The sequence below is a fragment of the Aquarana catesbeiana genome, linkage group LG10, assembly GCF_042186555.1.
Source record: "Aquarana catesbeiana isolate 2022-GZ linkage group LG10, ASM4218655v1, whole genome shotgun sequence".
Classification (NCBI taxonomy): Eukaryota; Metazoa; Chordata; class Amphibia; order Anura; family Ranidae; genus Aquarana; species Aquarana catesbeiana.
Window position 1 is genome coordinate 244,175,880 of NC_133333.1, and position 22,274 is coordinate 244,198,153.

General features: G+C 44.0%; 1 protein-coding gene across 4 annotated transcripts in view; it reads right to left on the bottom strand.

Annotated features, from left to right (window-relative positions):
- The window catches only part of PKNOX2 (PBX/knotted 1 homeobox 2), a 763,496-nt gene that overhangs the window by 132,351 nt on the left and 608,871 nt on the right, over positions 1-22,274 (bottom strand). For all 4 annotated transcript variants that reach the window (XM_073603571.1, XM_073603573.1, XM_073603570.1 and 1 more), the window contains one exon: positions 1,932-2,068. In XM_073603571.1, coding sequence (XP_073459672.1) covers positions 1,932-2,068 — 137 coding nt within the window. The remainder of the gene's footprint in view (positions 1-1,931; positions 2,069-22,274) is intronic.

The window sequence follows — 22,274 nt, forward strand, 5'->3', positions numbered from 1 at the left end:
AACTCTCTCTTCTAAGTACACTTTATTTTATGATTAGCTGTTCAGTAGAGGATGCTGGGCACACTCCCTGTTGTAAAATCAACCAACATGATTATGCTTCTGTTCTTGGTTTCCCTTCATCTTTAAGGGTTGGAGGACCCCCACACAATCTTTTGCCATGGGACCCCACAAAACCTGAGACCACCCCACCAGTTAATCCAACACTGATACCTGAGAACACTCTCTCTTGTAATTCTTAAAGCTGATGTCCACATTTAATGCCCCAAGACATTGGGACCATTTGGGCCAGCTTGGCCTGACCAAACTAGTTAAAGGGCCATTTAAAGCCTGAGACCACCCCACCCGTTGGTCCAACACTGATACCTGAGAACACTCTCTCTTGTAATGCTTAAAGCCGATCTCCACATTTAATGTCCCAAGACATTGGGAGCATTTGGGTCAGCTTGACCCATACAAACTAGTTAAGTTGCCATGGGGCCCCACAAAACCTGAGACCACCCCACCCCTTAATCCAACACTGATACCTGAGAACACTCTCTTGTAATGCTTAAAGCTGATCTCCACATTTAATGTCCCAAGACATTGGGACCATTTGGGTCAGCTTGGCCTGTACAAACTAGTTAAGGGGCCGGAGATCAGCTGTAAGCTAAATGGGGATCTTTAATACCAGCTTACACTTTAATTTTACCATTAGCTGTTGAGTAGAGGATGCTGGGCACACTTCCTGATATACAATCAACCAACATCATTATGATACTCTTCTTGGTTTCCCTTCATCCTTAAGCTTTGGAGGACCCCACACAATATTTTGCCATGGGGCCCCACAAAACGTTAGACCACCACACCTGTTAGTCCAACACTGACACCTGAGAACACTCTCTCTTGTAATTCTTAAAGCTGATCTCCACATTTAATGTCCCAAGACATTGGGACCATTTGGGCCAGATTGGCCTGACCAAACTAGTTAAAGAGCCACTAAAAGCCTGAGACCACCCCACCCGTTGGTCCAACACTGACACCTGAGAACACTCTCTCTTGTAATCCTTAAAGCTGATCTCCACATTTAATGTCCCAAGAAATTGGGACTATTTGGGCCAGCTTGGCCTGTACAAACTAGTTAATGGGCTGGAGATCAGCTGTAAGCCAAATGGGGATCTTTAATACCAGCTTACACTTTAATTTCACCCTTAGCTGTTCAGTGGAGGATGCTGGGCACACTCCCTGATATACAATCAACTAACATGATTATGATTCTGTTCTTGGTTTCCCTTCATCCTTAAGGGTTGGAGACAATATTTTGCCATGGGGCCCCACAAAACCTAAGACCACCCCACCCGTTAGTCCAACACTGACACCTGAGAACACTCTCTCTTCTAATGCTTAAAGCTGATCTCCACATTTAATGTCCCAAGAAATTGGAACCATTTGGGCCAGCTTGGCCCATACAAACTAGTTAAAGGGCCGGAGATCAGCTGTAAGCCAAATAGGGATCTTTGATTCCAGCTTACAATAATTTTACCATTAGCTCAGTGGAGGATGCTGGGAATGATGTACAATCAGCCAACAATATGACCTCTCCAAACAGAAAACATTGTCCTAATTCACCAAGGTGCTCCCTGCTGTCTGCAGACCTATTGTTCAGCAATATAAAGCTTCAGTCTTGCGGATCACGTGCGTTCACCGTCCCTCATCATTAATGTTCAGCATCAGCACCTACCACGTTCGCTGATCTGAGCTCTGACTTTAATCTCATTTTAAAGTCATGTTGTTGGGGAAACAGAACAGAGAAGAAGAGGCAATGACAAGTGCTGCTAACACGAGAATCATGCTGACAAGTCAGCCTGAGGCTGGATTCGCACTGTACTTTGGCACATCACTGTGGAGCTGCACATTAGCATTTTTCAGAGTCTGCAAGAAGATCTTTCAAGTACCTGTAGACAGCACGCTTGTCAGCTTCCAGCTGTGCCTGAGGGTCAATTGGAGCACCGGGGACAGGGTTAGCTGCCGCAGAGGATGCTGGGAGATGGACTGGCTGGGCCTTGGCAGTCTGCTGAGCGGTGGCCGTCATCTGCTCAAAGACAAGTAAGGAAGGGTTAGTATATTGTGATCTGGCTCTAAATGTCTTATTGTATGTCATAAGCAAACATTGCATGCGGGAACTGACTGCATACACAGCTGAGACTGCGGCTTTCATCTATTGTCTGATTAAAGGGACCATCCACCCACACATACTATATACCTGCATTTCAAACATAAAGGGGACACAGCCTTCCCGTTAAATGGCCTTAACCACCTCAAAACCGGGCACTTTCACCCTCTTCCCGCCCAGGCCAATTTTCAGCTTTCAGCGCTGTCGCGATTTGAATGACAATTGCATGGTCATGCTACACTGTACCCAAATGAAATTTATATCATTTTTTTTAGACAAATAGAGCTTTCTTTTGGTGGTATTTATTTACCGCTGGGTTTTTTATTTTTTGCTAAACAAATTAAAAAATACAGAAAAAAAAAAAAAAAGTTTTTCTTAGTTTCTGTTACAAAATTTTGTAAATAAGTAATCTTTCTTCATCACTGATGGCCACTAATAGGCTGCACTGATGTGCACTGATGAGACTGCACTGACAGGCACTGATAGGCGGCACTAATGAGGTGGCATTGATAGGCGGCACTGATATGTAGCACTGATGGACACTGATATTCAGCACTGTTATGCAGCACTGATAGGCGGCCCAGATATGAAGCACTGATGGGCACTGATAGGCAGCACTGATAGGCGGCACTGATGGGTGCTGATAGGCGTTAATAGGCGGCCCTGATATGCAGCATTGATGGGCACTGATAGGTGGTACTGATGGGCACCCTTTATGGGCACTGATGGGCAGCACTGATATGCAGCACTGATGGGCACTGATAGGTGGCACTGATGGGCACTGATGGGCAGCCTTTATGGCCACCGATAGGCAGCACTGATGGGCACTGATAGGCAGCACTGATGGGCACTGATAGGCGGCATTGATAGGAGAGCTGCTTATCCACTCTCTTCTACTCACACTCTGTCAGCGCGAACAGAGGAATGCTGATAACCGGCACTTCCTAGTTACACTGTGATGAGCTGTGATTGGACACAGCTGAGCACATGGTAAAAAGGCGATGTCTTAGGCTCTTTATCGTGACTGGAGATGCGGTGTGTTCAGGCGACACACTGCACCATCGATCGCTTCACTGCTCTCCCCCCGGGGGCGTGCATAAGTGGCTTGTTCTGAAAGACATCATATGACATCCAGTCAGAACAATGGAGCCCCCCTCGGACCGCCATTCTGCTGGGGCCGGGCAGGAAGGTGTTAACTTTCATCTCATCCAGGTGGGTAAATAATTCTGTCATTAATAATGATATTGATCATCGTTATCACATCACTTAGGCCCCATGTACACTGGAGGTTTTGGTAACCCTCCTAGACTCCTTTCCTCCTGGCAGCAGTGTTTTGCCAGAAAAAAAACACCTAACACTTGTAAACACATGTAACGTGTTTAGGAACAGAAAGTACTGGGGAGTTCATTTATGTCATTGGTCAGAATAATCATTTATTCTGGCCATTTAAATGAATTAACGTTTAGACTCCAGACGCCCCAAACAGCCACATTACAAATCTCCAATGTGCATGAAGCCTGATTATACAGACAAATTGTAAGGCGTCAGCTGCTTCTGAACAGGTTTTATTTTCCCAAGTCTGGATTGATAGACCGAAGCTTACACCCCGAACCTTGGAGAGACCGGGGATCACTCTAAGCCACGGCTCTCCGAACTTTTCAGTATGAGGGCCACATTATATATATTACAAATATTCAAGAGCTATCCCCCCTTATATCAGGGTCCCCATCAGAACGCCCCTTTACATCAGGGTCCCCATCAGAGCCCCTCTTTACACCAGGGTCCTCCTCCGAGTCCTCCTTACATCAGGGGTCCCTATCAGATCCCCCTTTATATCAGGGTCCCCATTAGAGCCCCCCTTTACATCAGGGTCCCTATCACAGCCCCCTTTATATCAGGGTCCCCATTAGATTCCCCCTTTACATCAAGGTCCCCATCAGAGTCCCCCTTTACATCAGAGCCCCCTTTACATCAGGGTCCCCATCAGAGCCCCTCTTTACACCAGGGTCCTCCTCCGAGTCCTCCTTACATCAGGGGTCCCTATCAGATCCCTCTTTATATCAGGGTCCCCATTAGAGCCCCCTTTTACATCAGGGTCCCTATCACAGCCCCCTTTATAACAGGGTCCCCATTAGATTCCACTTTTACATCAAGGTCCCCATCAGGGTCCCCCTTTACATCAGAGCCCCTCTTTACACCAGGGTCCTCCTCCGAGTCCTCCTTACATCAGGGGTCCCTATCAGATCCCCCTTTATATCAGGGTCCCCATTAGAGCCCCCCTTTACATTAAGGTCCCTATCACAGCCCCCTTTATATCAGGGTCCCCATTAGATTCCCCCTTTACATCAAGGTCCCCATCAGAGTCCCCCTTTACATCAGAGCCACCTTTACATCAGGGTCCACCTCTGGGTCTTCCTTACATCAGGGGTCCCTATCAGATCCCCCTATCAGGGTTGCCATCAGAGCCCCCTTATATCAGGATGCCCCTCCGAGTTCTCCTTACGTCAGGGGTCCCTATCAGATCTCATTTACATCAGGGTCCCCATCAGAACCCCCTTTACATCAGGGTCCCTTTCTGAGTCCTCCTTATGTAGGAGTCCCTATCAGATCCCCCCTTACATCAGGGTCCCTATCACAGCCCCCTTTATATCAGGGTCCCCATTAGAGCCCCTCTTTATATCAGGGTCCCCATCAGAGCCCCTCTTTACATCAGGGTCCCTATCACAGCCCCCTTTATATTAGGGTCCCTATCAGATCCCCCCTTACATCAGGGTCCCTATCACAGCCCCCTTTATATCAGGGTCCCCATTAGAGCCCCTCTTTACATCAGGGTCCACATCAGAGCCCCCTTTACATCAGGGTCCCCCTCCGAGTCTTCCTGACATCAGGGGTCCCTATCAGATCCCTCTATCAGGGTCCTTATATCAGGGTGCCCCTCCGAGTTCTCCTTACGTCAGGGGTCCCTATCAGATTTCCTTTACATCAGGGTCCCCATCAGAGCCCCCTTTACATCAGGGTCCCCTTCTGAGTCCTCCTTATGTAGGGGTCCCTATCAGATCCCCCCCTTATATCAGGGTCCCCATCAGAGCCCCCGCTTACATCAGGGTCCCCATCAGAGTCCCCTTACATCAGAGTCCTTATCAGAGCCCCCTTTAGATCAGGGATCCCTTCAGAGCCCTCGTTATGTCAAGGATCCCTATCATAGCCCCCTTTACATCAGATTCCCCACCAGGGCCCGCACATATTTCACGGTCCCCATCAGAGCCCCCCTTACATCAAAGTCCTCCCTTACATCACAGTCCTCATCAGAGTGCCCCTTAAAGTGGATGTATACCCTCTCCTATACCCAGTGAAGTGAACAGCCTTAGATGATACACAGAGATGAAACAAATCTCCCTCTCATAAGTTTTACTTGTATATCTGCCGTCTTCATCTTTTTTCAAATATATAATATATTTATTGAAGCTCACAACAGGCGAAAACAGGTCACTACAGACATTATGTGAAATCAGGTATAACATCAGACAATGCATTGACAAAAAAAATCATAGAACAATTAAAATAGAGTAATGTAGATATTCTGAACAGAACCTCTATTGATAACAGCAAGATGGTTTAATGCAAATGTATTCATTGTCAGTAATATATCAAAAAAGGTGAAAAAGGAATAGAGAGCTAGGATCTGAATTCGCCTCTTACCTATTTTCTCTTATTTAATAAAACATAGAACAATTAGATGGAGAGATGAGAGGGGGAACACGAAGGACAGGAAGGGAAAGGAAAAGGGGGGGGGGGGGGGGAGGAAGGGGGCCAGGGTTACATTAGCTCCGGACAACCTGCAGAGAGGACAAACTGATTCCAAAGACCCACATTTTAGAGTATTTTTCTTGTTCATGTTGTGCAGTGAGAACCAGATCCTCCATTCTGTTAATATCCTCCACTTTATGGAGACAGTCAGCAGTAGTTGGTGGAAATTGTTTCTTCCAATGGAGTGGGATACAGGACTTTGCAGCATTCAAGAGATGGTGTACGATGGATTTTTTATATAGTTTGGCCGAAATGCTAGAGACGTGCAACAGGAAAAAGGCTGGATCACCAGCAATCTTGTATTCTGTGAATTTTTGGGTAACATCTCTAACTGTCGCTCAAAAATGGGTCAGTTTAGGACATGACCAGTATACGTGCAGCAACGTCCCTCTATCCCCTAGGCATCTCCAGCAATGGTCACTAGTAGCAGGGTAGTATTTATGCAAGAGGTGAGGAGTTAGATACCACCTCGTTAAAAGTTTATAGTTGGTCTCTTGAATTTTTGTACAGACCGAGGATTTTAGCGAGAATCTGAGAATATGTTGTAGCTGGGCAGGTGAGAATTTACGTTGCAGTTCTATTTCCCATTTGTCTACAAACGGTAAGTGTGGTTGGACAATTCAGTAGGGAGTATGTTTTGGATAGGACCCTCCTCGGAGCAATACTCCTCAAAGGTTGTCAGTGGACGATCAAAGTATTGTGGGTTAGGCAAGGTATGGAGGAAATGCCGTAATTGGAGTGCTGTCCAGAAGGGCAGTTGAAAGGGGCCCGTAGTGTTCCCCAACACTTCTATGGAAGGGCATCGCCCCCCTTCCCACGTTAAAAAATGGGATGCCTGAACTCTACATAATTGTTGCATAGTTTGAAGTGTATGGGGGTCAAGACCAGGGGGGAACCGTGGGTTTCCCATAATAGGGAGCAATGGGGAGTCTGGAGAAGAAAGGGAATTCTTTCTGCTAACCTGTGAGCTTATCTGGAGTGTCGTACCCAGTAGATGGTGAGATTTCAAAGACGGATTTATATGGTCGAAACACCATAGCGCTCCCTTCAGCGGAATGTTAGTTTGAGCCTGCTCTATCTGTACCCATGGCTTTGAGCAGCGGTGACGGCACCAATCAATAATCCTACCAAGGTAAACTGCTTGATAGTATTGCCGTTTATCAGGTAGGGCTAGGCCACCATATTGTTTGGGTAAGGACAGCAAATGGCGAAGGGAGGCACTTTTTTTTATGTGCCCATACAAACTTAATGAAGAGGGAATGGACCTGTTTAAAATAGGCAAGAGGTATTTTAACTGGCAAGGCTTGGAATAAGTAGAGGAATTTTGGTAGGATGCGCATCTTTAGTAGGTTGCATCTGCCAAACCAAGAGTGTAGGTCCTTATGCCAGGAGTCTAAGAAAACTGCGGGTTCTGGCCAGTAGGGGGGGAAAGTTGAGTGCAAATGTGCGGTCAATATTTACAGGAATATAAGTACCCAAATACTTTAAAGCTGTGTCCGTCCATTTAAAACTGAAACTCGACCTCAACGCTGATAGATGGGCAGGGGGTATTCCGATTCCCATTGCTTCCGATTTATTAAAGTTTATTTTTAGGTTGGAAAGAGATCCATAGAATTTGAATTCCTGGAGTAAATTTGGGAGTGATATGGTAGAGTTCGTCAGAGAAAAAAATAAGTCGTGCGCATATGCCGAGATTTTATATTGGGTATTCCCAATAGATAAGCCCTGAATATCTGTGTTCATACGGATTCTACAGAGAAATGGTTCAAGTGACAGAGCAAATAACTTGCCGGTCCCATTCGTAATGGGGAAAGGTTCAGACAGGACTCCGTTGAGCTGTAGGGTTGGAGTAAAGTCTTGTGATCCAGCTAATGATAATGTCCCCTAGGCCAGGGTGTCGAAGGACCAAGAACATATATTGCCAATTCACCCGATCGAACGCTTTCTCCACGTCTGTACTAAGAAAGACACGTGGCGTGCGGGTTGAACTGGCAACATGGAGAAGGTTGAGAACTTTAGTCGTGTTATCCCTTGCCTCCCTGGTGGGGACAAAACCCACTTGGTCCAAGTGGACTAAGTCTTGTAAGTGTCACGCTAAACGGGTCGAGATGATCTTAGTGAACAGTCTAAGGTATATATTTAGGAGAGAAATGGGCCTATAACTGGCGCATGAGGATGGGTCCTTTCCTTCTTTATGGATGACGGAGATATGCGCCTGCAATGTGTCTCTGGGGAGCACAGCTGATGTTCCAAGGTCGTTGAACAGGTTCAACATGTGAGAGCCCAGGATCAGAAGCATGGTATGGTAATATTGAAGAGTAAACCCGTCTGGGCCTGGAGTCTTTCCCGCTTTAGTCGAACCAATAGCTTGTTCTAACTCCTCTAGCTTCATTGGTGCATCAAGCTATTCACGGAGCTCGAGCAAGAGTGTAGGGATCTGAGATGATTGAATGTATTCGTCTATTTGAGTTTGGGAACCCAATGTAGCAGGTTGTAAAGGGAAGCGTAAAAGTCTCTAAAAATCTGTGAAATTTGCGTGGGCAAGGTGTTTTTTTTGAGCCTTTGAGGATACAATATGAGGTATATATGTCCACAGTTTATGTTCCCTAATCGACCTGGCTAAGGTTTTCCCGCATTTGTCACCGTATTCGTAGCTTATCTTGCGACATGTCTGTAATGCCGCCTTGGCTTTATAACGTAATAAGTCATTATCTGACCTCTTAGAGAGTTAAGTTCGTCGTCTAGGGTCTGGGAGGGGACATGTTTGTGTTGAAATTCCAGAGCATGAAGTTTGGTAAGTAGCACGGTCAACTGTTTCCCTCTTTCCCGTTAGATTCGGGTGCTGTGCTTAATCAATATAACTCTGATCACAGATTTTTGAGCCTCCCACACTATCCCTGGGTCACTGTCTGGTGTAACATTCATCTAAAAGTATAATGTCAATTCTCTACTGATCTCCACCAGAATTTCTGGTACCTGTAGAAGGCTTTCATTGAGTCGCCATAGGCATGTTACCGGGGAAGCAATCTCCGACAGAGATAGGAGCATGGTCCGATCACGTTATCGACCCAATGGAGGTTTCTCTTACAGCATGTAGTTGATTGTGTGGGATCAGGAAATCAATTCTTGTGTAGACTTTATGAGGGGATGAGTAGAACATGTAGTCTCTTTCCCCCGAGTGTTGTAACCACCACATGTCAATCAGTTGGGTTCTATGTGGGGCTTGCGTGATTCGTCTGTGGGAGCCTGGGGGAATAGAGGAGGAGCTCGAAGAGGTATCAACTGCAGGGGTCAGTGGGACATTAAAGTCTCCGCAGAGGATCAAATGCCCCTCTTTAAAGTCCAACAATTTGGTTAAGACGTTACGGACAAAGATATCCTGGTGATCATTGGGCGCAAAGATTGTTGCCAGTATCAGTTGCACCCCCCCGATGAGACCCTTGACAAAAGTATCCAGCATAGTCTCAGGGCAGGTCCATGGGCATGTACTAGATAGTAGAATAGAAACCCCCTTAGATTAACGGATCTGTTAGTAGAGTGATAGGTCAGGTGGAAGTGTCTATTTTTCAGTATTAGTAGCTTGTCATCCCTGAAGTGGGTCTCTTGTATAAATGCTATATCAGCATGAGAGCTCTTCAGATCATGCAACAGCATTCTTCTCTTTTTGGGTATATTGAGACCCTTTGCATTTAGGGAGATAATCTTTAGTTGATCCATTGCCAATGGGGGGAGGGGGTTAGAGGTGGGGGGGTTTAGACAGAAAAAAGGAAGAAGGTGTAAAAAAATTTAAAAAAGGAAGAGGAGTGAAGGACAGAGGTAAAGTCCGTCACTCACTATTCCTTAATACTAAAATTGGCAGCTGCCAATTGCTAAACAAAAAAGAAAAAACACACTCCCCGACAATCGTCGAGTAAGCATGCTATGGCCTACGTGGGGGAGTAGTCAGGTCAGGCTTCAGGAGAGCATCCCCAGCCCACCCCAACCACCCCGGTCAAGATGAGTTAACATAAAACAAGTATGCATACGGCACTAACAGTAAAACAGTATCTGAGGAGGTAATAGCAAGGATTTCAACAGGAACCCAACAGAGCAGGGGTCAACAATGTCTGCGCCTCCCCCCCAACAGACCACCCCCTCGAGGAGAGAGGGGGGGGATTGCGGTCTCCCGGGGGCGAGGCACAGACACCGCACAACTCCCAGTCGGCATCTAACCCTTCAAAATGCAAAATATAGAAAATTTTCTGTGAGCTATCATTCTAGTGAGGACATTGTAATCCATATAAAGGTATATTAGTGTCATAGCATTACGCCAGCTCCTGTCTTCCATGTCCTCCATGTGAAGCTGCAGCGTCACTGCTGCACTGACGTGGGTATCCTGGAGGGATTCCAGGGTGGTCACCCGTTGCTGCAGTGATTCTAGTGATGATTCCCCAGAGGTGAGCCGGGAAGAGAGGGACTCTACATCCTTCTTTTTTTTTTTCAATTGTTTTTATTAAAGAGTTTTCCAGAGTACAAAACATAGTACAAAATTATACAGATAGTGCAAGAAGCATAAGAATACACGTTAAGGCGTTAGGAAACCAAAGTATACATTGCTTAGGTTAATTAGCTCATTTATACCTGGTATACACCTATAAGTGGTGGAATGGTGTTTTTTACTTTCCTAGATAATATAGTGTATTCTCATAGAACAGTAACATTCGATTAGAAAAAAGGGGGGGAGGGGAGGGGGGGGGGGGTAGTGTAGTAAATGGAGAGCAACAACATTTTTCAGTTAGGTAGTGCATGAAGAAAACTGGTATTGCTCATATATAAACGTATTCAGAAAGAAATAAAGTACACTCGACACAACACAATCCTTATTCCATTATAAACCAGTATGACCATATTTTCCATTGTTTATCAAAGAAGGGACTCTTTTCAGCCTTATTAGCCAGTAGTGATTCGTAAACGTAGTTAGTTTGTGTGATTTCAAGAACTTCTGATACCTTGGGCACTGTGTTTGATTTCCAATTTTTGGTTATTAGTGATCTAGCGGCTAATAAGATGTGTGTAACCACTGTACATCCTTCTTGACTGCCAGGAGGACTCTACGGTGCTGTGCTTCTAAATGACCAATTAGAGACTCTATGTCTGTCTTGGTCAGGAGGGCATGGAGGAGCGCCCACAGCTCTGCATCCACACTCAAGGTAAAAGGGTGGGGAGAGGGACCCGCTCCCAAGTGCAGGGCTGCTGGAGTGTCGAAAAACAAGTCCGACTCCACAGAGGTGGCAGGGGAGGCAGGATGGTTGAGAGAGTGCCAGTCCTCATGTGTCGGGCCACATGGCTCCGCCATCTTGAGCGTGTGGCAGTCCGCCTGGGGCTGTGTGAAGTTACGGGCTATTTCCCCTCCGTATTTAGCCAATTTGGCTGCTTTAGTGTTGCCCTTCACCTTCCTCTTAGTTGAGGGCATGCCGTAGCAAAAAGTAGTGTTATCGGGCTGGAGTAACGAATGAACACGCAGAGCTGTATTCTGAATAGACAAGCTCTCTGCTCATCTCCCTCTAAGCTCCCTTCCCGACACAAATTTTCAGCTCATGTTATCTCCTGTGTCAGGGAACTTGTTCGCCCCTTTTTAACAAATGAGACTGAAGCAGTGAGGTGAGGAGTAGACAGATAGATTTGGGTGTCATCAGCCTATAAGTGGCATTGGAAGCCGTGGGCGGTTATCAAGTGACCGACGGAGGAGGTGTAGATAGAGAAGAGAAGGAGTCCAAGAACAGAGCCTTGGGGGACCCCCACAGAAAGGGGCAATGGAGAGGAGGAGACAGAGTTGTAGGTGACACCAAAGGAGCGCTGTGATAAATAGGCAGAGAACCAGGATAGAGAAGAATCTCGGAGGCCAAGGGAATGGAGTTTATTGAGAAGGAGCGGGTGGTCAACAGTATCAAAGGCTGCAAAGAGGTCACGTAGTAGGAGTATGGAGTACTGGCTGTTGGTTTTAGCAGTTAGTAAATCGTTAGTGAGTTTTAGTAAGGCAGTATCCGAGGAGGGCTGTGAGCGAAAGCCAGACTGTAAGGGGTCAAGAAGGTTATTTTCACTGAGGTAGGAGCTAATAAGATTGTAGACTAAGCGTTCTAGAAGTTTAGAGGTGAATGGGAGCAATGAGATGGGTCTTAAGTTGTTCAGGTTGGTGGGGTCCAGTGAGGGCTTTTTATGTATGGGAGTGATCTGCGCATGTTTTAGAGTAAATCTGTGAGGACCTTCCAGGAGGGATCACAGCCCTTCTCTCTGTATATACCGCGCCCCTCTCTGTGTATATACCGCGCCCCTCTCTCTGTATATACCGCGCCCCTCTCTCTGTATATACCGCGCCCCTCTCTCTGTATATACCGTGCCTCTCTCTCTGTATATACCACGCCCCTCTCTCTGTATATACTGTGCCTCTCTCTCTGTATATACCGCGCCCCTCTCTCTGTATATACCCGCCCCTCTCTCTGTATATACCGCGCCCCTCTCTCTGTATATACCGCGCCCCTCTCTCTGTATATACCGTGCCCCTCTCTCTGTATATACCGTGCCTCTCTCTCTGTATATACCGCGCCCCTCTCTCTGTATATACCGTGCCTCTCTCTCTGTATATACCGTGCCTCTCTCTCTGTATATACCGCGCCCCTCTCTCTGTATATACCGCGCCCCTCTCTCTGTATATACCGCGCCCCTCTCTCTGTATATACCGTGCCTCTCTCTCTGTATATACCGCGCCCCTCTCTCTGTATATATACCGCGCCCCTCTCTCTGTATATATACCGCGCCCCTCTCTTTGTATATAGAGCGCCCCTCTCTCTGTATATACCCGCCCCTCTCTCTGTATATACCGCGCCCCTCTCTCTGTATATACCCGCCCCTCTCTCTGTATATACCGCGCCCCTCTCTCTGTATATACCCGCCCCTCTCTCTGTATATACCGCGCCCCTCTCTCTGTATATACCCGCCCCTCTCTCTGTATATACCGCGCCCCTCTCTCTGTATATATACTGCGCCCCCTCTTTGTATATAGAGCGCCCCTCTCTCTGTATATACCCGCCCCTCTCTCTGTATATACCGCGCCCCTCTCTCTGTATATACCCGCCCCTCTCTCTGTATATACCGCGCCCCTCTCTCTGTATATACCACGCCCCTCTCTCTGTATATACCCGCCCCTCTCTCTGTATATACCGCGCCCCTCTCTCTGTATATACCGTGCCCCTCTCTCTGTATATACCCGCCCCTCTCTCTGTATATACCGTGCCCCTCTCTCTGTATATACCCACCCCTCTCTCTGTATATACCGCGCCCCTTTCTCTGTATATACCGCGCCTCTTTCTCTGTATATACCACGCCCCTCTCTCTGTATATACCGCGCCCCTCTCTCTGTATACACCACGCCCCTCTCTCTGTATAAACCGCGCCCCTCTCTCTGTATACACCGCGCCCCTCTCTCTGTATACACCGCGCCCCTCTCTCTGTTTATACAGCGCCCCTCTCTCTGTATATACCCGCCCCTCTCTCTGTATATACCCGCCCCTCTCTCTGTATATATCGCGCCCCTCTCTCTGTATACACCTCGCCCCTCCCTCTGTATATACAGCGCCCCTCTCTTTGTATATACAGCGCCCCTCTCTCTGTATATACCGCGCCCATCTCTCTGTATATACCGCACCCCTCTCTCTGTATACACTGCGCCCCTCTCTCTGTATACACCGCGCCCCTCTCTCTGTATATAAAGCACCCCTCTCTCTGTATACACTGCGCCCCTCTCTCTGTATACATAGAGCCCCTCTCTCTGTATATGCAGCACCCCTCTCTCTGTATATGCAGCGCCCCTCTCTCTGTATACACCGCGCCCCTCTCTCTGTATACACCGTGCCCCTCTCTCTGTATATACCGTGCCCCTCCCTCTGTATATACCGCACCCCTCTCTCTGTATATACCGCGCCCCTCTCTTTGTATATAGAGCGCCCCTCTCTCTGTATATACCGCGCCCCTCTCTCTGTATATACAGCACCCCTCCCTCTGTATATACAGCACCCCTCTCTCTGTATACACCGCGCCCCTCTCTCTGTATACGCCGCACCCCTCTCTCTGTATATACAGCGCCCCTCTCTCTGTATATACCGCACCTCTCTCTGTATATACAGCGCCCCTCTCTCTGTATACACCGCGCCCCTCTCTCTGTATATACCGCGCCCCTCTCTCTGTATACACTGCGCCCCTCTCTCTGTATATACAGCGCCCCTCTCTCTGTATATACAGCGCCCCTCTCTCTGTATACACTGCACCCCTCTCTCTGTATATACAGTGCCCCTCTCTCTGTATACACTGCACCCCTCTCTCTGTATATACAGTGCCCCTCTCTCTGTATATACAGCGCCCTTCTCTCTGTATATACAGCGCCCCTCTCTCTGTATATACAGTGCCCCTCTCTCTGTATATACAGCGCCCCTCTCTCTGTATACACCGCGCCCCTCTCTCTGTATATACAGCGCCCCTCTCTCTGTATACACTGCGCCCCTCTCTCTGTATATACAGCGCCCCTCTCTCTGTATACACTGCGCCCCTCTCTCTGTATATACAGGGCCCCTCTCTCTGTATACACTGCACCCCTCTCTCTGTATACACTGCACCCCTCTCTCTGTATACACTGCGCCCCTCTCTCTGTATACACTGCGCCCCTCTCTCTGTATATACAGCTCCCCTCTCTCTGTATATACAGCGCCCCTCTCTCTGTATACACAGCGCCCCTCTCTCTGTATATACTGCACAAAGGAGAAATCCTCATTTGCTGCACATGGGGAAGTCAAGGTCACTACAATAAGTAGTGAGAAGTCCCCGGAGAGAGTATTTACATGTGAGAAGTAAACACACCGCCCAGCGCCCTGCAGATTGCTCTCGCAGCCCTCTGTTCTGGATGTTGTTAGGCAATATGTGGGGCGATTATTCTAATCTGAGCGCAATCTTCATAGTGAGAGTTTCCCGCACACCTCAGACCGGCATGGAGCGCTCCCCTATCCCTCCTTTACTGGCAGACTAATTGAAAAGGACAGAGGCAGCGGAGATAAAAGGAGCAACCACTGAATGCAATGAAAATGTAAATCCGGAGCCGATCAGCTCAAAGTTTTCAAACCCGCCACCAGCTGAGAGTGACGTTCTCGCGGCACGGAGCTCTGGGAAGGACGCATTGATGCATCTGCTGGGGGGGCCAATTCAGAGAGCGGCACGGCGGCGAGCCGGAGTTTATCTCTAAATAGATTTCTCCGCTGTGAGATAAATCTTTATTTCCTATCAGCTGGATCAAAATACAGGGAAAGTGAGACATTTAAAAGGGAAACGATGGCGTCTCCTGATGGTTTAACGTGATGTTTACCTGAAAGTAAAATGTTACCTTTCCGTGCTTGCTGTCACATATTTCATGGTGGAATTACACATTCTCTCTAGGATGCCTTTACTATCAACAGGCAGCCAATTTCATTTTTGGGGGTCTAATACTCAAAACTTTTATCAGCCTTTCTCAACCATAGATCCGTGGATCCCTAGGGTTCCTTAAGAGGCGCCAAAGGGTTCCACGAGTAAGGAGCAATTTCTGCCTCTCGGATAAGTTCCCACCGACACCATTCATCTTTTTATACCTCTTAGGGAGGGATTCTTCCCAATGACCACAAGTGTAAAAAGCATTCTTCCGAATCACCATCATACTAATGTACCCCGAGGTGTGCATATTAAACAAATGTTAGTGTCAGGACCGGAGTCACCTGCTGGTGGCGCTGTGCTTCCCTAAGTGGAAAGTTGAAGCTTCAGTGTCCACCAGTGGGTGCAGAGCGAAAAAATGTGTTTTGTTTTGGTATTTACATCAATTCGTTTAATTTGTTTAATTTCGTTTTCAGAATTTGTTTCGTTTATTCCAATTCGAATTGATTCAAATTTTCCAAATTAAGACGAATGCGGAAAATTCAAATCAATTCGAAATCCATTCGATTTAAATTTATTCTATTTGAAATTCTAATTTTGGAAGATGGTTAAATTCTTCTTATTCCATTCTATTCTATTGTTTTTTCTATTTCATTCTTTTATTCTCTGTTATATTCTTTTCTATTATATTCTATTATTTTCTATTCTATTCAAAATTCAAATTTATTCTATTCGAAAATTTGAATGTCGGAAAACAATTATATTGTTATATTGTTTCTATTCTTTTCTATTTTTTATTCTATATACAGGGGGTCCCCGTGTTACGAACCTCTGACTTGCGAACAACTCCTACTTATGAACGGGAGGCGACATGACGTTTTGCGCATGCGCGGCCATTTCTCGACATCGGGCACATCGGAAACCATCAGAAAACGACGTCTGCGCATACGCGGCTACTTGACAGAACATAGGAAGACATTGGAAAACGACGTCTCTGACGTTCTGCGCATGCGCTTCCGACTTCCAAACAAATCCGACTTCAGAACCAACAGGCAGTCCCTAACCCGTTCGCAACTCGGGGACCCCCTGTATTCTATTCTTTTATTTTCTATTCTATGCTTTTCTATTCTATTCGGAATTAGAATTTCAGAAGATGGTTATATTCTTTCAATTCTATTCTATTTTTTTCTATTCTATTCTATTCTTTCTATTCCTTTACTTTCTAGTCTATTCTAATCTATTCAAATTCACATTTATTCAATTTGAATTTAGGAAAATGGATATATTCTTTCTGTTCTATTCTATTGTTTTTTAATTCTATTCTATTCTTTTCTATTCTATTCGAATTTGAACTTATTCTTTTCCAAAATTCTAATTTTGGAAGGTTATATTCTTTCCATTTTATTCAATTCTATTCTTTTTTTCTATTCCTTCATTTTCTATTTTATTTTATTTTGTTCTTTTATATTCTATTCTATTTTGTTCTGTATTACTATATTCTGTTCTATTCTATTCATTTATTTACTATTCTTTTATTTTGTACTCAGTTTAGATTTATTCTACTATATTTTTTTATTTTCTATTTTATTCTTTTCTATTCTATTCAAATTTGAATTTATTCTATTTGAAATCTGAATTAAAGAAGATGGTTATATTCTTTATATTCTATAGTTTTTTTTTTCTATTCTAATCTATTCTATTATTTTCTATTCAACTCTATTCAAATTCAAATTTACTCTATTTGAATTTTGGGAAATGGTTATATTCGTTTTATTCTTTTCTATTGTTTTTTAATTGTATTCTATTGTTTTTTATTATATTATTTTTTATTTTATTGTATTCTTTTTTTTCTATTCCTTTATTTTCTATTTCAATTTATTCTGTTCTTTTTTTTCTATTCTATATTGTTCTGTAGTCTTATCTTATTTTCTATTTTATTAATTTATTTACTATTCTTTCATTTTCTATTCTGGTCTGTTTTACTCTATTATATTAAATTGTTTTATTTTTTATTCTATTCTATTATTTTCTATTCTATTCCTTTATTTTCTATTCTATTTTATTCTGTTCTTTTATTTTCTATTCTATTTTGTTCTGTATTACTATATTCTTTTCTATTCTATTCATTTATTTACTATTCTTTTATTTTCTATTCAGTTTGGTTTTATTCTACTATATTCTTTTATTTTCTATTCTATCCTGTTATATTATTTCCAATTCAATTCATTTATTTTCTATTCTATTTTATTCTCTTCGGAAATTTGAATTCGATTTGAAAACTATTTGAATTCGAATGCCTTTCCGAAATTTTGTTTTGTTATTTTAGATTCCTTTAAATTCGTTACTATTGTAATTCGGAAATTCAGATACATCTGAATTTCCGAATAACGAAAAATGTGTCCTAATTGCAGTTCGGAATGAAATGAACTACATGTGTAACCAGCAGTTTCTGGTAGTCAGTCTCCACCTGATGCTGGTTGCTGGGTGGGTATTTAGTCTCTCCCCTGCTAGTACATTGTACATCAGTGTTTTGCTTTGCCAAGTCCGATGCTGCTTGCCATTTATCCTGCTCCTGATCCAGATCTTGCTCTGCATCCTGCACCCTGCTGCCTTATATCTGTTCCCCTTGTTCCTGATCCCAGTCTTGGTCCCCCCCCCACCTTCTTTGCATCTCCGATATCCCCTGTTACCCCTGTTCCTCATCTTGTTTATATTGCATATATTGTAATATAGTTAGGTGGTTAGGTATTTTGTCACGACTAAAGGATTCGTCAGCCTAGGTCCTTCAACCCTTACAATAAGGGACAGGGACTGCGTGACATGGGTTTACATGGCCACAGCAGACATTTTATTAACAAATAAATAAATACATTCAAATTAACACAACAATAAATTAAAACAATTTTAACAATGTAACCAGGAGGGGGTCTTCGGGAGCCCCTAAGGAACTTTTTGAACTAGAATCGCCCGTGTCCTCAGAAGCACACCAATCGGCTCAAAGACGTTACAACCTCACACATTCTTCCAATTTCCCCCAAGGTCCTAGCTCCTGGGAGAACCAATTTCCCCCGAGGTCCTAGCTCCTGGGAGAACCAATTTCCCCCGAGGTCCTAGCTCCTGGGAGAACCAATTTCCCCCGAGGTCCTAGCTCCTTGGAGAACCTATTTCCCCCGAGGTCCTAGCTCCTGGGAGAACCAATTTCCCCCGAGGTCCTAGCTCCTGGGAGAACCAACAATACCAGAAACTGCTGGTTACACATGTAGTTCGTTTCATTCCGAACTGCAATTAGAACAAATTTTTCGTTATTCGGAAATTCAGATGTATCTGAATTTCCGAATTACAATAGTAACGAATTTAAAGGAATCTAAAATAACAAAACAAAATTTCGGAAAGGCATTCGAATTCAAATAGTTTTCAAATTGAATTCAAATTTCCGAAGAGAATAAAATAGAATAGAAAATAAATAACATAATGTGTTAAAACAATTTTAACAATGTAACCAGGAGGGGGTCTTCGGGAGTCCCTAAGGAACTATTTGAACTAGAATCACCTGTGTCCTCAGAAGCACACCAATCGGCTCAAAGACGTTACAACCTCACACATTCTTCCAATTTCCCCCGAGGTCCTAGCTCCTGGGAGAACCAACAATAACCAGCCAAATGTAAGCTCAATACCCTAGATGGGCCCCTCCAATTTTGTAACAATATCATTACCTGTTCCCACCCGGCACAAACATCTCCTCGATCCGGATGGATGTCATATGACGTCCTCCCTGATCGGGCCGCACAGCAGTGCGATCTGTCACCGGCTGCATCCAGCGGACACAGCCGATGACTGATCACTGGACCACCCACTGCCGGTACCATGTGACCGCTGTAATCAATCACAGGTCACATGATAGCTGTATACAATGGATGGCTTCCTTTCAAGCCATCCATTATATACGATTGTGCTGCTAGCTGTGATTGGTCACGGTGATCACATGGTACAGACTGGGTCAACCACGGCCCATCTGTGCCATGTGATCAGCTGTGGTCAATCACAGCTAATCACAACATCACAATCGATTTCATTCAGTAACATTTTTGCATATAGAAATTAAATTAATTGCTATATGCAAACATAATGTGTTAAAAAACAAACCAAAAAAAAAAAAAGATCACTGCCCTAGAGTAGTAAAATGTTACTATGGCAGCACTATATTGCTCTGGTTAAATTGTGCTAAAAGAAAAAAAATCCTAAAAAAAAAAAAAAATTATAAAAAAAAAAATTATTAATATTTTTTTTTCCGCACTGTTACCAGTCAGTGTCCCTGGTCACCACCACACCCGTTATATGATGATGTTCTACTACACTGGTGAAACTATGTAAAAAAAAAAAATGATGACAAAAAAAATGACAACTTCAACTTCAAGAAATGAGATACTGATTGATTAATTTTCATAAATATACCATAGTTTGTGGACTCAATAACTTTCCACCAGGCTATTTTGGGTTATTTTCACCAAAGAAATGTAGCAGAATACAGTTTGGCTTAAATTTATGAATAAAGATTATTTATTTGCAAAATTTTATAAACAGAAACAAAGAAAAATTCATTTTTTTTTTAAATTTTTGGTCTTTTTTTATTTATTTTCACCAAAGAAATGTAGCAGAATACAGTTTGGCTTAAATTTATGAATAAAGATTATTTATTTGCAAAATTTTATAAACAGAAACAAAGAAAAACTTTTTTTTTTTTTAATTTTTGGTCTTTTTCCATTTATTTAGCAAAAAATAAATAAAAACAGTGATTAAATACCACCAAAAAAAGTGCAGTGTTGTATGACCGCGCAAATGTCATTCAAAGTGTGACGGCGCTAAAAGCTGAAAATTGGCCTGGGCAGGAAGCGGGTAAAAGTGTCCGGTATTGAAGTAGTTAATCACTGACCCTCCGAAGACCCCCTGACCCACCAAACTGCTGTGCCAAATTTTCACTTTTTTTTTTTTTCTCTTAACAAAATCTGAACCACAAAATACCTCCCTACAACCCTGGACACACCAGGAACCCTGAATACGGTGCGGGAGGGAGGAAAAGTTTCTTCTTCGCCTGAACTTTCAGGAGTAAATACCCAGCATTCCTTGCAGGAACCACCCTTGCAACTCCACCCTGCCCATCTGGCCTTCAGCCTCCAATCAGGTAAAGGCTACACCCCTTCCCCACTAAACTAATATAGTTTTAACCCTTCTCGGACCTGTTCCTCCCTTTAGTCATGCCAACCCTTCATCCATTCCTTCTTCTATGGGTCTCTTTTACGGGTTAATTGCTCACTTATATCTTTCTGTTTTTCTATTAACCACTTCAGCCCTGGAAGAATTTACCCCCTTACTGACCAGAGCACTTTTTGAGCTTTGCGTCGCTTTAACTGAGAATTGCGCGGTCGTGCGACGCTGCACCCAAATAAAATTGACGTCCCTTTTTTCCCACAAACAGAGCTTTCTTTTGATGGTATTTGACCACCTCTGCGGTTTTTATTTTTTGCGCTATAGACAAAAAAAAACACAATTTTGAAAAAAACACAATATTTTTTACTTTTTGCTATAATAAATATCCCCCAAAAATATATAAAATATATAGTAAATTGGGGAGCAGAGGAGAAAGGGATTATTGCAGTGCCAGCAACAACTCAATACACAAATTATATAGAAAAAAAACTAATTTTATTACAATGAATTAAAACCAATGGTACATTTATTTGAACCACATATAAAAGAGAGCACTTATAATATTCTGTTGAGCAAAAGGGAATGGTGGTGAATATAACGGCAGGTCAATTCTTCCCTACTAGTTTCGCCAAGGCATTGGCTTCATCAGGGGAATAGAATATAATAGAAAATAATTATGGCTCCTAGCAGCCCAACGGGGCAAGGTCAATGCGGTCCAGTATCACAGGGCGGTAACCCATCACTGCCAAGTAGTTGGCTGCAGAGGGCAGAAAGGGAGCTTCATTAAAAGCAAAACCATAAAAATTGTTTAATGAACAGGGGTGCTGTTAGAGCCAAAGGAGTATGGACAAGTCGTCTAGAACAAGTACGCTGATTAGCTAGATGAAAAATTGACCTGGAATATGTTGGTACAATCCAGGCATTCAATGGGCTCAAAAGCACAAAATACAATCCAACAAAGAACAGCATTGGAAAAAGGTTGAAAAGCAGAGCCATATAAAGATGAATGACCAGGAATGTCAAAGCAATCAGCGTGCAAAGATCTTGCACAGACTGATCCAACCTGACAGCGCCCCAGTAAATCAGAAATCAAAAATCAAAAATCAAAGAAATCAAAATATATAAAAAAAAAAATTTCTTTCTCAGTTTAGGCAGATATGTATTCTTCTACATATTTTTGGTTAGAAAAATCACAATAAGCGTATATTGATTGGTTTACGCAAAAGTTATAGCGTCTACAAAATAGGGGATAGATTTTTGGCATTTTTATTATTAATTTTTTTTTTATTAGTAATGGCGGCTATCTGCGATTTTTATCGTGACTGCGACAACATGGCGAGCACATTGGACACTTCTGACACTATTTTGGGACCAGTGACATTTATACAGCGATCAGTGCTATAAAAATGCACTGATTACTGTGTAAATGACACTCGCAGGGAAGGGGTTAAACACTAGGGGGCGATCAAGGAGTTAAGTGTGTCCTAGGGAGTGATTCTAACTGTGGGGGGGGGGGGTGGGCTCACTACAACATGACAGAGAGCACTGCTCCCGATGACAGGGAGCAGTAGATCCCTGTCCTGTTGCTAGGCAGAACAGGGAAATGCCTTGTTTACATAGGCATCTCCCCGTTCTGCCGCTCTGTGTCACGATCGTGGGCCGCCGGCGGACATAGAGTCTGCGGGAC